The sequence below is a fragment of the Heptranchias perlo genome, chromosome 1 (assembly GCF_035084215.1).
Source record: "Heptranchias perlo isolate sHepPer1 chromosome 1, sHepPer1.hap1, whole genome shotgun sequence".
In the NCBI taxonomy this organism is placed as follows: domain Eukaryota; kingdom Metazoa; phylum Chordata; class Chondrichthyes; order Hexanchiformes; family Hexanchidae; genus Heptranchias; species Heptranchias perlo.
In genome coordinates, this window is record NC_090325.1 from 189,843,168 (window position 1) to 189,857,968 (window position 14,801).

The window sequence follows — 14,801 nt, forward strand, 5'->3', positions numbered from 1 at the left end:
ACATTAAGGGTGAATCACGTAGTGTGGGACTGGAGTTACCTGTAGGCCAGGCCGGGTAGGGGTGACAGGTGCCTCCCTGAAGGACAGTAGAGACGCATTTGGATTTTTCTGACAATCTGGCAGCTTTAATGGTCATTTTACAGAAGCTAGCTCACAAATCACCAGATTTACTGAATTCAGTTTCACAACTTGCCACGGTGGGTTTGGAATTCATAGAACGATAGAATCTCCCACCACAGAAGGAGGCTATTCGGTCCATCGTGCCTGTGCAGCTCTTGGAAAGAGACATCTAATCAGTCCCACTACCCTGCTCTTTCCCCATTGCCCTGCAAAGTTTTCCTTTGCAAGTATACATCAATTCCCTTTTGAAAGTTACTATTTAATCTGCTTCCACCACCCTTTCAGACAGCACATTCCAGATCATAACGATTTGCTGCGTAAAAAAAAATTCTCCTCATCTCCCCTCTGGTTCTTTTGCCAATCATCTGAAGTTTGCATCCTCTGATTACCAATCGACCCGCCACTGGAAACAGCTTCTCCTTATTTACTCCATCAAAAGCCCTCATAATTTTGAGCACCTCTATTAAATCTCTCCATAACCTTTGATGCTATAAGGAGAAGGACAACCTCAGCTTCTCTTATCTCTCCAACCTTTGACCTCTGAGCTGTCTGTCACATTGTTAAAAAAATAATTAAACCGAGAGTGAGTCCAGGAATCAGGAATTTCCATTAACTTTTTTTCCCCCTTATTTTATTTAGCGTGTATTTAAGCCAGTAAAGTGGTTGACAAAAACATTTAACAGCCAGCACATTAGCTGCAAACAGGAGTCACCATCTGACACTGTTGAACAAATTTTGTTCTTGTATGAAGATGATGCTTCAGTCACCATCACAGTGAAAGTGTTGAAATAGTCCTTTTGGAAATTTGTCCCACCTCATGGCTCGCTGTGTACTACCATGTAAACACATTGCTTTGTGATCCCTGGATCTCCAACTAGCACAAATCTCAGATCAACCCATAATTTCCCAGTCTTCCTCCTAATCCCTTTTTAATTAGTTTTTTTTTCTGTGGAATGATTAATTTTAAACTTGATTGGTCTGTCATGTAATTTCTACTGTGAACACCATTTCACAGAGAAAATAAAGTGTTCAAATATAGTTTGCTTTAATGCAAAGTAATGGGGAAATGATGCAGTGCTTTTCATTTTAAGGCTCTTGCATTTTTTTTTCACCGATAATAATCTTCCTTACCTATTTTAGGTCAATTTGAACTCTTCTGAATAGGCTGAAAGCAATTTCTGTGCATGGAAATGATTTCAAATCCATTAGTAAATGTATTGCAGAAATTCAAATTGGAGCTGTTAAGCTTGTTACAGTTCTGTGTAAGGATGCTTAAGGGCTGTAATTGATAAACAAGGTGCTGGTACTTGAATCTTCAATGGCAATTTTAGTCTTGTTTCTGTATGCTTCTGAGTTCCCTGAGCCACTGTCATGCTTTTGTTACCTCCAGACAATGCTCTCCTGACCTGACTCCCATCTTCCACCCTCCATTAACTTGAGCTCATCCAAAACTCTGCTGCCCGTATCCCAACTCGCAAAAAGTCCTGTTCACCCATCACCCCTGTGCTCACTGACCTACATTGGCTCCCAGTCCATCAATGCCATGAATTTAAAATTCTCATTCTCGTGCTGAAGACCCTCCATGACCTCGCCCCTCCCTATCTCTGTAACCTCCTCCAGCCCTACAAGCTTCCGAGATCTCTGCGCTCCACCAATTCTGGCCTTCGAGAACTCTACGTTCCTCCAACTCCAACTCTTGTGCACCTCCCACTTATTCTTCTTGTAATGAATTGACCTGTTCTTGCCAAATATGCTGAGGTGAGAGATTGTTTTTAATGGGGCTTATAATACATATATAAGGAGAGATTATCTTGGGTCTGCGTCTAGGCGCTTTGGATCATTGGGTGGGCCGGAGTGCATCCCTGTAAAGGAACCTGCTCGATTTGCTTTGCTCTAGCGAACCAGGGACTCCAGGTGTAGATCCAGAAAATCTCTACTCCTCTGATTTTCTCTTCATCTCTCCTGAAGTTGCTACCTCAGACTCCTGAGGTGTTGTCTGCCCCTCTGCCATCTCACTCAAGTGACCATTCTTTATTTGGAAGGCTCAGTGTTGAGAGTCGGCAGCCTATTCGATTAATGGGGATGGGACATCGCAACCGAGCTCCAATCCTGTCTTCATCCGACGTCAACATAAGTAGTCTTTGCGGCAGGAGGCCCCCTGAGCTGGCTGATTTGTTTCCATTCCCTGGCCCTGAGACCAGTTGCAGAATCTCCACCAGAGCCCCAGCTGACTCACCACAGACTGGAACTTGAAACTGGGAGCTTGGTTGCTGCGTGTGACCTGCTGACTTTTTGAACAAAAAGTTGAGTTTATTCTGGGAAATGGGCAAAATGGTTTCTTTCGTTAAAGGGAAGCTATTTGACTGGAAAAAAATGGCAAATCTTTTTCACATTACTTATACACGGTGAAATTGAGTCTTTATGCCACTTGCATGTAGGAATGTGATGAAAATGTATCTCCTGGATCTTCCTGTTCCCCAAAGAAGAACAAGATTTGCCCAGAAGCTTTGCATGAACGGGTAGTGCCCCTTTAATGTTCTGACTCAAATTTCTAATTTAAAAATAATCTTGCCTCTCTTGTCACAATACCTGTAATAGACAGTATAATTGTTAAATCTGCATGCAGCCTCACTGATAAGGTTATGAAAAGGAGTCACACTGATGGTTGCAGTCACTTCAGTGCTTTATATATGAGTGTAGCACCTTTGTTTTTGTTGTTAAGAGCAACATAGCAGTTCATTGAAGAGCAGCAAAAACAATTTGACGAATAAAGCTTCTCTTCACGGCTTTTCAACTTCAAGGATGAGAGCAAATAGAATGGAAGGAGCAGTACATTATTTTTCAATGTGCATTACAAGTGTCTCAGAAATACCTTATCCCATCACAAGCTAAACATTCCCTTAATCCAGTCTTTTCTATTAAACAAATGATGTAAAACACACAGTCAAAGCTGACAGCGGACTCGTGCCTGGGACTCTGTGACTGATGTTGCTCTCAGTGTCCGTTCTTACACATGAATGAGGCTGATGCATTCCATTGTTGTTGACTGAGTTGCCAGCAATTCAGTTGTCCATCATCTCCAAAAGATAAATCAGCTGCAAAAGTGGCTCACGTCTCCTGTGTAATTGGTGTAATGTCTTGTGTCGTACAGTGTATGATGTGTAGAGCAGTATCCATTTCTGCACGCTCTGAACTGTGTGAGGAATGAATTGATGCCTGTGCAAAAAGTGTTGCCTCAGTGATTGTTCTCATTAACACAGATTGATTAGGTGCGTATTATAGTTACCAAAATAATTCTTAGTGTTTCTCAAATGTCTTGCTTCGATGATTGCGAATAAATGATACGCAGAGATTCTTCCCAACCTGTCCCGTTTTCTCCACAACTCCCTTTCACACATTGATGCATGCAGGAGTGCAGGATATTTGGCCATCGGAGCTGATCCTGTCCTTACCGAACACACACACACACACACACACACACACAGAAGATAGGATCATAGGAACAGGAGTCGGCCATTCAGCCCCTCGTGCCTGCTCTGCCATTCGATAAGATCATGGCTGATCTGTGATCTAACTCCATATACCTGCCTTTGGCCCATATCCCTTAATACCTTTGGTTGCCAAAAAGCTATCTATCTCATGTTTAAATTTAGCAATTGAGCTAGTATCAATTGCCGTTTGCGGAAGAGAGTTCCAAACTTCTACCGCCCTTTGTGTGTAGAAATGTTTTCTAATCTCACTCCTGAAAGATCTGGCTCTAATTATTAGACTGTGCCCCCTATTCCTAGAATCCCCAACCAGCGGAAATAATTTCTCTCTATCCACCCTATCCGTTCCCCTTAATATCTTATAAACTTCGATCAGATCACCCCTTAACCTTTGAAACTCTAGAGAATACAACCCCATTTGTGTAATCTCTCCTCGTAACTTAATCCTACGCTGCACTCCCTCCAAGGCCAATATGTCCTTCCGAAGGTGCGGTGCCCAGAACTGCTCACAGTACTCCAGGTGCGGTCTAACCAGGGTTTTGTATAGCTGCAGCATAACTTCTGCCCCCTTGTACTCCAGTCCTCTAGATATAAAGGCCAGCATTCCATTAGCCTTATTGATTATTTTCTGCACCTGTTCATGACCCTTTATGATCTATGTACCTGAACCCCTAAGTCCCTTGCTCCCACCCTTGCTCTCACACCTTTCCAGCAGAGGTCACTGGGGAGCGATTGGGAGCAGAACCCCTGATTATTTTCTCCTCCCTAATTCAGGGGACCTATAACTGTGTGTTGTCCATTTTTTTTTGATTGTGCCTCGATGAAGCACTTTGGGTCGTTTCCACACTAAAGTCACTATATGAATGCAATAAATGAGAACGAGACACAGAAGCGAAGGATAAATATGGTACGGTATTTCCGTGTGCACTCTTAGCAAGGAGTCTTGCCCAGTCAGAGGGCGCTCGAAGCCCATAATGTTTCCCCTGCACAGACAGTCATGGGCTGTGCACACATGATTTCCTAATATGCACCAGGAGCATACAAGTGGAAAATTTACCCTCGTGCAGCTGAGGACCCAGCACAAAAACTAGAATGAGCACCAGTAAGCCAGGCTTGATTTCAGGTACGCTTCCAATAGCAGACAGCCATAAGTGAACCATTTAGGTAGTGATATGGATGAAGACCGTTAGGTGCTGGTGGACATTAGGTTCCATTATAGAATCATACGGCACAGAAGGAGGCCATTTGGCCCAACGTGCCTTTGCCTGCTCTTTGAAAGAGCTGTCCAATTAGTCCCACTACCCTGCCCTTTTCCCGTAGCCCTGCAAATTTTTTCCACCCTTGAATTAGCTTCCACCGCCCTTTCAATGCAGTGCATTCCAGATCATAACAACTCACCAAGTAAAATAAAATTCTCCTCATCTCCCCCCACTCCCCCCCCAGGTTCTTTTGCCAATTATCTTAAAAAGTTGCTGCATCAATTATGCAGTAAAGGATAAATGTCTCTGCTAATACAGCCGCCACTACTTATCGTGTCGATGTTAATCCAGGACAGCTGCCTATATCGGGCAAATGGCACTAACCATTTGCCATTACCATAGGCATCAATTACAAAGGCACCACTTAGACCTTGCTGGGTGTGCCAGCTCTTTCGGGCAGTTTGAGCAGCTGTTTGCATCTTGTTAAAGTGCGATCATTAAGTCCTAAACCCCCCCCACCGTGTGAGTCAGAAATAATGATGTTAATTGTGTATCGAGAAGCAGTTTCCCTGTCCAATAAATTATTAGTAACCAACATGCAAGAGTTCTTGAAAGACGATTTCAATTGAAACGGGAGGTTATTGGGAATATGACAACTCGTATTACCGTTTGCTCCGGATTCAGGATCACTTTCCGTCCTCCCCCCGTCACAGTCTGACCGCCTCTTAAACGGTTCCAGGGCTTTAATCGCAGCAAAGTTGCCAGATTCATCGGTGTGCTGATTTGGTGGCACCAAGTTCCCCTCATCACTGTTGGGATAAATTGTTTTGCACAAAAGATGGGGTAAGTAAATCATATTTACTCTTATGCTACGGAGTTTTTAGGGAGTCTGATGGATTGGCTGTCCACCGTGTATAGCAGGCAAACCACATTAGTACAAACGTGCCCGCTATACGCAACAGGAACTGTATCCTGCAGTTGTGAGAAATGTTTAAACCATGGGTGGGGGACAGCATCCCCATTTCACATGATGCTGCAAAAATTCATCTCTGGGTTTGTGATACAGTGAAATATATAAAGAGCAACTTTTCTTTGTCCTCAGTGTTGCTCACGTTGCGTTGCGTCATTCCTTTGCATTCTGCAGACCTTTGTGTTGACAAATTGTGGATAGAACCAACTTCCACATAACGACATATTTGCTATTTGTTATGTAAAGGAATACCTGAGACTGCTTTACAAGGGGGAGAGATGGACATGGGGAGGTGAGGAGGAATTGGGGGAGGATAAGAGAGAGACCAAAGGCTGGACTGAAGAGGTAGGTTTTTAGGAGGCTAGTGAAGCCTGAAGGAGAGAGGTTGCACTGTCGAAAAGTTTAGAAAGAGAATTTCAAAGGACGGGGGAAAAATGGCTGAAAGATTGGCATTTAGTGGGAAAAAGTGGTAATCCAATAAAAACAGTCACCTGTATTGTCCCCCAGGACTCCATTTTTAAAACTTTTTATCATCCATATATTACGCCTTGGTTGCATTATTCACAAGCACAGGGTTAGTTTCCATGTATATGCAAATAACATCCAACACTATCTGCCATCACTCTGGACTCCATGACTAGTGATGTCTGTCTGGCATGAATTCCTGGTTGAGCAGAAATTTCCTGTGGCTCAAAGTCAGCAAAACAAAAGCCATCCTGTTCAACTCTGTCCATGACTCCCATCCATCAGTGTTCCTGGCTAACTGCTCTGGTTAAACCCAGCACAACCTTGGCATTCTGTTCAACCAAGAGATGGGGGGGAATCTTTAACCAAACCCGCTTGTGGAGAAACTGACGGGATCGGCTGTAACACTGATTTTACACCCCACCCAATTTTACTCTCCATTGAAACTGGTTTTCCACCCGATCCCATGGGTTTCCCGCCCCACGAGTTAGGTTAAAATTGCCCCCTTGATCTTTCAATCCGATATCTGCAAGTCATCGAGACCCTATGCTTTCACCTTCAGAACATTGCTGGCCGATTCCCAACTCAACCCCGCCTGTGCTGACGTCCTCAACCACAACTTCACAGGTTGATTACTCCAAATGCTTTCATTGCCTGCCTTCAAAAGCTCCGGCTAACCCAGAACCCGTTAATTCGGGTTCCGCAATCCCATTCACCCCACCACTGCCAAGCTTCACCTGTTCCAACAAAATCAACTGCAAGATCATTACTGCTGTTCAAAGAGTCTCCATAGCCTTTCCACAGCTCTACCAAGGGAAGCTGCTCCCAGCTTCCGACCTCTGTACGTGGACAGTTTTAAGTTTATTTACAGGGGCCACTTTTAAGTTTGTCGACTGACAAAGGCCTGTCATTCAAAATTCCCAAAATACACTTAGTTTGATGAACATAATTTGTATAAGTGCATTCAAAGATTTAGGTCGACTGCAGATATTAGACATTCAAGTTATTCAACTATTTCTTGACATCCCACGAGCTTTGATTTATTTATTTAGATCTATTCCTATACTTCTTCAAAATCTGCCCTGATCCATGTATTTGACGAATTGGCAGGTGCTGCAAGTCTACGGGATTTTGAATGGATGTTTGCGATGGCTCATTTTCAAAGTAATTTATGATTCCCTCAACATAGGGTTTGTTCTTGAATCATCCTCCCTCGCACTGTCTATCCAATCTCTTTTCCTGTCAGTATTTCTCATACTTGAAAGTCAGGGACACAAGCCCTGAAAAACAGGGACACTTCAATTTACTACGGTAGAGTCATAAATATTTAAATAGTCCTTTTTTACTATTATTTACGCGATTCTAATAAATTTAATTCATTGTGATGGTTTCCATGTTTTCATGTTCTTTTTATCGTCTCTTTGCAATATAAATATAAAAACAGAATCTATAAAATAAAGCAAGCCTTTATTTAACCTCTGCCTGCCTCTGAAACTGCTTTGTGTAGCAGTTTTCCTCTGAGTGCTGGGTATGGGGAAAAAAAATAGTTTTAACGTAAATAAATTCATCTAAAGTGTAGTATGTGGTATACTCAGCATTTCCAGCAAACTGCAGTCAAGAGAGAAGAAAGAGTTCAGATCATCCCCTACAGATCAGCACATGTGAGGAGAACATTTAAGCCCTGATAGCGCTGAAGCAGAGGTCAGACTCCAACTGCTGCTTCACCTTGGCAGAGAATCTGAGAAGATCCTGTGAATGTGCAGATAGCGAAAGGAAGAGTGAAAGTGTGATTCTATATTCTGAAGAGAACTTTTGAACTGGAGTAAAGAAAGAAAGTCTTGCATTTAAATAGCGCCTTTCATGACCTCAAGATGTCCCAAAGCACTTTGCAGCCAGTGAAATACTTTTGAAGTGTAGCCATTGTTGTAATATGGGAAATGCAGCAGCTAATTTGCACACAGCAAGATCCCACAAACAGCAATGTGATAATGACCAGATGATCTGTTTTAGTGATGTTGGTTCAGGGATAAATATTGGCCAGGACACTGGGGAGAACTTCCCTGCTCTTCTTAGAATAGTGCCATGTGACCTTTTACGTCCACCTGAGAATGCAGATGCGGCCTGGTTTTAATGTCTTGTCCGAAAGACGGCACCTCCTTCAGTGCAGCGCTCCCTCAATACACCACTGGAGTATCAGCTTAGATTTTGTGCTCAAGACTCTGGAGGGGGACTTGAACCCACGACCTTCTGCGAGAGTGCTACCAACTGAGCCACAGCTGATATTTAAATTATTCCTGGTGTGGAATCTCACTCGAAGGACGCACAGATTGGAGAATGTTAGGGTTATGATTTGGCACAGTGGTCGGAACACCAAGTTTAAAATTCTCGTGATTTTATGGTGCTGAAAATTAAATAATTTTGGTCTGCTCTGGCCTGCCGGTTCAGGTGGGTGGGAAATCGGCTGGCTCCTTTATGGACAGTCGCAGCGTTGGAGGGGGAGGCAATCCCGGGCTGGAGGTAGCTCACATTGGCCTGTAATGGGCTAGTATCCCTTCAATGACCGCTGGTTAGGCCACTCACTGCCGGTACAAATGGGCAGAAGGGGCGAACTGCTCATTTCACCCATTTTGTTCCTCAAAATTGCAACCGAGGTCCTGTGTATGTCAGATGACTCCAATTTGCATATTACAAGTGGTCTACCACCTGAAACATCTGGACACTCCAGCCGCCCAACTCAGGACCCGACCACAGATGGCAGTGGCTGGAAGGCCAGTGTAAATGGGACGGTAAGTGACCCAGTGTTATTTTCAGTCTGCTAGAGCCCCATTTTATGCCAGCCAGAAGCACGTTAAAATTGGCCCCAAGGATACAGATTCTGTCACATTTTCACACTGAATTTTTACTCTGGTATTTTGTGGACTTTGTTTCTCAGACTTTTCTCGGAGGTGAGCACCAGCTCCCTATGTCCTGGTGAGTGTTATCACTTGTCCAAATATCTAGGTCAATTTGTAGTGTGCCCAGGGATCGAACAGCGAACAGTTCTGTTTACTTCAGATCCACTTTGACACAGTCTCAAACAAACCGACAAATTCTGTAACAACTATGCCAAGTTAAGTTGGGACATGATTTCTGCAAGTGAAGCCGGTTTTTAAACCCTTATGTGCTGTGACAGACTCAGGGGAAAAAAAATGCCGTGCTACATCGTACAGAAAAATGTTTCATTTTTGTTAGGTTGTCATCTTCTCAACGAAAATATCGCTGACAAGCAGAACTCATGTTGTAGTTTAATTTGATCTTTTTGCGACCTTTCAAGTTTTTTGGCACTTGCAAATTGCTTGTGTAACCATACTGTTTTGTTTCCTCTCCAGTGTTTACCTGCATTCATGAAGCATGTAGCAATCTTCTATTTGAGACTTTGCTTAGCGTATACAGTTCCTCTGCACACTGTGCTGTCTGCTCTGTTAGTTTGCAGCTGCAACTACAGTGCAATGTGTTTTAAATGAGTTCATGTAAAAATGATAGATGCTTGCAAGTACCATCAGGGAAATACTGATTGGTATCTAAGATCATTTCCAGCGCACTCATATGATAGAAAACCTAAGGTAGATTTTGCTCGGAACATGTAAGTGCTAATGGTGTATAGATTTCATTTCCAGTAATGATAAAATATAGCAGGTAATGATGTTCTTGACCCGACCCTGGGAGCACTTTCTTATTGCAGGCAAACGCCCATCTTAGTCGAGTTTCCGTTAAATAGGGTTGCAGCCATTGTTCTCATCCTCTCTAACGGTTCCCTTGGTTAACCCCAGATATTACGGACATATACATAAAGGGTGATTTTAACCCCGATTCACCAGCTGAGGTGCTGTTCCATTCCCACGGGTTCCAAATTTAACCTGCTCTTCTGAGCAGGCGAGAGGGACACCGGGGGGGGATCCTTCTTTAAATATGCAGATCGGGCTCTGAAAGATGATGTCATCGGGGCCCGACTGCTATTTTAACCAGAGGCCTGTGTGGGGAAGCCAAACGAGCTGGAAGGAAAGCCAGGGCCAGAAACGGTTCAGGGACTCACCTTGTGGGGCCTAGGAGGAACAGGGCTTCTCCAGGCCCGACAAGGAAAGTTCAGGCCTACCCTGCCCGGGGCTTCGCCCCCCCCCCCACCCCCCAACTCCCGATCGCGATGCCCTCCCGAATCCTTCTGAGTTCCAGGTCCCATTCCTTGAGCCCCAGGTAGAGGCCTCCTGCCACCCGACGTCGCGCTCCCGCCCGTCAGCCAACTGCCATCTCCCGCCGGTTTCGGGTGGGAGGCTAAATGGGCCTATTCAGATCAGTTAAAATCTCCCGGGCCTTTGCTGCTGATGTCGAGAGGGTTTGTTGCCTGCCACAGCCCCCCGCCAGCCTGATTCTCACCCCGGGTTCAAATCAGGGCGACCTTTGTTCCTTTTGTTTGACTTTGATCGAAGGCACTAATAGAAAAAAGGTTAGAATCAGTACATGCACCCAACAGGAAACGATTACTTAGAGCTGTGTTGCAAAATCTAATGAAAGAGCCCACACTGGTTTGCTGTAATTCCCAGGAAAGTTCAGTCAAGCAATGCACATCAGGACACCCATCCACTGGCTTGTCTTTGAACCCTCTGTGATAATTAAGGTTGGAATTCTCCATAGTTGTATCAATTCTGAATGTTAACACTTTTCCTTTTTTGTTGTAGGATCTGAAAGATGAAAGCTCGCTTCTTAGGCTTCAGTTGAAAGAGAAGGACGAACAGATTTCACAACTTCGAGAAGAACTTGTAAGTAGAAGATGTTCAGTGTACTTCAAAAACTCATGTTTTCTGACAAAATAATTAGTAAAGAATTACATTCGTGTCAGAAACACGGCTGCCTGTCGGCCGGCAGCATTGATTAATGCGTTATTTATGAATGTACAAATTCCGTTTCTTTTGCACCCTTGGAACTCGAACAAATGGACCAAACTATGCTGCTTGTTCGACAGAATTTTCTTGACAGTGCTTATCTGACACAAAAAAAAGCGCAATTAATCAGTTGGGCTGAAACAGGAACAAACAGCTTTCTTAGTTCCTTCCTCTCCTGAAGGCAATGACTCTCGGTGAGATACAATTCCGCAGGCCCCCGGAAACCCTCTGGTAAAGAGCCCAAGTGACCATTCTTTCACATGTGAGCATGGATAATGAGCTTGGCAGGCTATTTAACCAAGAGAGATATCACAGCTCAGCCAGTCCGGCCCTCGCACGAGGCCCACTTGTTCGTTCTTTCCAGCAGAGGTACTATCAGAGATGTTGATTTTTTTTTTCTCCTCTTCCCACCCACCCCAGGAATACTGGGACCAATTATAACGACCCCGACTGACGCGCTAGGATAACAAGCAGCTTTAAACTCTGCTTAAACCCTCACCATGTCAAGAGCTAGGATCAGTCCCTGCTGTTTATGTCTTTCTTTCTGATTGCTTTTCTTCTGTTTTGGACTTATTGCATTTTTTGAGTGTTCAGTGATGCAGTCACATCATATTGCTGATCATCTGATGGTGCACACTGCTGCTTATCAACCTGATAAAGCAGCCTGACATTTTACAGGATAACATTGCCCTTTTAGCCCCAACAAAAAGTGTTGTATACCCTTCTATTGTTCTTTTAGCCGCTCTGCTTATATATGCTGCACTTGTGTGCATTGTTTTGCACACGGACATCTGACTGGATGTAGTGTACAAGCACACAGCTTTCCTGAACGACAATTCTGAGCTTAGTAAGCAAGTAATAAGGTTTTTTGTCGCACAAATTACAGGTTTTTGTCTGCAGCTTAATTTCTTGGGTTTGCAGTTGCAAATACATTTTCCTGTATTCGAAAAAAACAAGGTAAGTAATTCAATAATTGGAGTGAGTATTGATACCACTATGTCAGCCAATGAGTTGGAGATGGGATGGAACTTGCAGCAAACAAAGTTTATTTAAACAGAGTCTCTACGCACTACAGCAAACAGAGCCTATTTAAACAGAGTCTCTACGCACTACAGCAAACAGAGCCTATTTAAACAGAATCTTTACGCACTACAGCAAACAGAGTCTATTTAAACAGTCTCTGTGCACCACAGCAAATAGACTCTATTTGAACAGAGCATCTATGCACTACAGCAAACAGAATCTATTTAAACAGAGTATCTAATCACTACAGCAAACAGAGTCTATTTAAACAGAGTATCTATGCACTACAGCAAACAGAGTCTATTTAAACAGAGTATCTAATCGCTACAGCAAACAGAATCTATTTAAACAGCAAACAGAACTCAATACCAAAACTATAGCAGAGTCTCCCGATAAAAGCAAGATTATTTCTCCAGCAAAATGCAGTGAGTGGAGGATAGTTACATACAAATTACATGCGTAAAATCAATCCCAGTCACTTAGATCAGTATGGGTTCCAGGTGTGATTGACGGGGGAATTCCCCCATCATCTCCATTCTAACTGCGACTTGTGGTGTCACTCTATGCAGCCTATACTCATTTACTGGTCCTCTCCACCTGTCCCTGCAGGCAAATCTTTTGGGTCAGATTTATTGAGCAGCATTTATATTCAAAGCACTCTCGCCTCTGAGTCAGTAGGTTGTGGGTTCAAGCTCCACTTCAGAGACTTGAGCACATAATCCAGGCATAATTCAGTGCAATACTGAGAGAGTGCTGCACTGTCGGAGGTACCGCCTTTAGGATCAGACGTTAATCCGAGGCCCCGTCTGAGCTCTTGGGTAAAAGATCCCATGGCACTATTCGAAAAAGAGTGCTCCTGATGTCCCAGCCCACTTCTATCCCTCAACTAACATTGCTGAAACAGATTTTGTGGTCATTTATCTCGTTGTTTGCAGAACCTTGCTGTGTGCAAATTGGCTGCTACATTACCGTACAACAGTGACTGCACTTCAAGAGTCCTTCGTTGTCTGTGAAGCACCTTGGGATGTACTGAGGAAATGAAAGGCGCTATATAAATGCAAGTTCTTCTTCTGGTGCCTGCAGGGTTTGCATGCCACCCACATGGATTACCCAGCTCTGAGCTTATAGCTCATGATTGAAATTGTGTCTGGGATTTGGGCGTATGGAGTTGAGTTTCAAGGCTTGAATGGGCCCCAACACCAGCTAAACCTATGCTACAGACAACAAAACCTACTCGGGTGCAAAATCACCACCTTTTAGAGGCCCAATTCTGCTGCACGGTGAAGATTGGGACTGAATGGTAGAGGCAGATATATATTTAAATTTTACTGCCGTATTCACCATATTAGCAAGATAAATGTGGCACTAAAGCTTGAGTATCGGGTATAAAATGATTCATAGATGCTACGAAAAGAAATAAATATGTCAATTTTATGCACAAATTCTTTAAGTGCTGTCCTAAAACCTTCACCGTCTGTGGATAGTAAATCAAGGATAGGTGTAAGTTGTAATTTTTTCATATCTACAGTGCTAATGACGAAAACATAATCGGAAAATATATCAGAGACTCCTCAGGCACATCTGTCTTGTATATAATGATTCTTGCCAGGCCAGGATTGGTCAGGTTAAAATTCTGTTTTGCCCCATGATGCACTATGATTTCAGCAGCTGGCAAACCAGCAAATGGCCAGGTTGCTGCCTGAAGGGTACTGGCTGAAGACTTACGTGGACTGAAAAGCAAGGAAGACTATTCCAGAACAGGCTTTATGTCAATATATAAAGAAAGACTTGCATTTATACAACGTTTTTCGGGACCTCAGGACGTCCCAAAGTGCTTTCCAGCCAATGAAGTACTTTTTGGAGTGCAGTCACTGTTGTAATGTAGGAAACAAAGCAGCCAATTTGTGCACAGCAAGATCCCACAAACAGCAATGGGCATGATTTTATCGGAGAGCTGGGAAGGGGGAAGGGGGCAGGGGGTGGGGGCTGGACTTCCTGACGGGAAACCCGGAAATACGGGTTTCCCGGATGTCCTTATGATTTTGACGTAAGGACATTTCTTTTGTATACGTTTCCCACCCGACAGGCCGGCCTGATTGACAGGCTGGTCTCAGTCGGACAGGAGAGCAGCCAAGGAGAGGACATGAAAAGGTAAGCGTTACAATTGGAAGAGGGGGGTGGGTCATCGGGGGGCTCAGTTATCGGGGGGGGGGTGGCAGTTATCGGTGGGGGCGGTCAGTCATTGGGGGGGTCGTGGGTCATCGCAGACGGTCGGAGATCATGGGAGGGGGGTCAGAGATCGTCAGGGGGTCGGAGATCGTTGGGAGTTGGGGGGGTTGCGGAGATTGTGAGGGTTGTTGCTGCAGGTAGGCTTGTTGGGCCTGGGGGAAGCACTGCTGCTCCTCCAGTCCCACAAGCTGCTGTAAAGGCACTTACCTGCAGCTTTCGGCCTTCTCGCCTACTCTCCCGTGGCGTGAAATGGAAGGGCCCGGAAATCCCAGCTCCCAGGGGAAAAATCTGTAAAAATGGAGGCCAGCAGGCTCCTAGAAAGCATTTAGTGACCGACCCGCCTCCCAGGAGCGGGTTGGTCGCCCGCCCCTCGTCCCGCCTCTGTAAAAAC

The 14,801-nt window shown here is 44.3% G+C and overlaps 1 protein-coding gene across 1 annotated transcript in view; it reads left to right on the forward strand.

Moving 5' to 3' along the window:
* The window catches only part of ccser1 (coiled-coil serine-rich protein 1), a 1,034,597-nt gene that overhangs the window by 585,272 nt on the left and 434,524 nt on the right, over positions 1-14,801 (forward strand). The window contains exon 8 of the mRNA XM_067994468.1: positions 10,955-11,035. Coding sequence (XP_067850569.1) covers positions 10,955-11,035 — 81 coding nt within the window. The remainder of the gene's footprint in view (positions 1-10,954; positions 11,036-14,801) is intronic.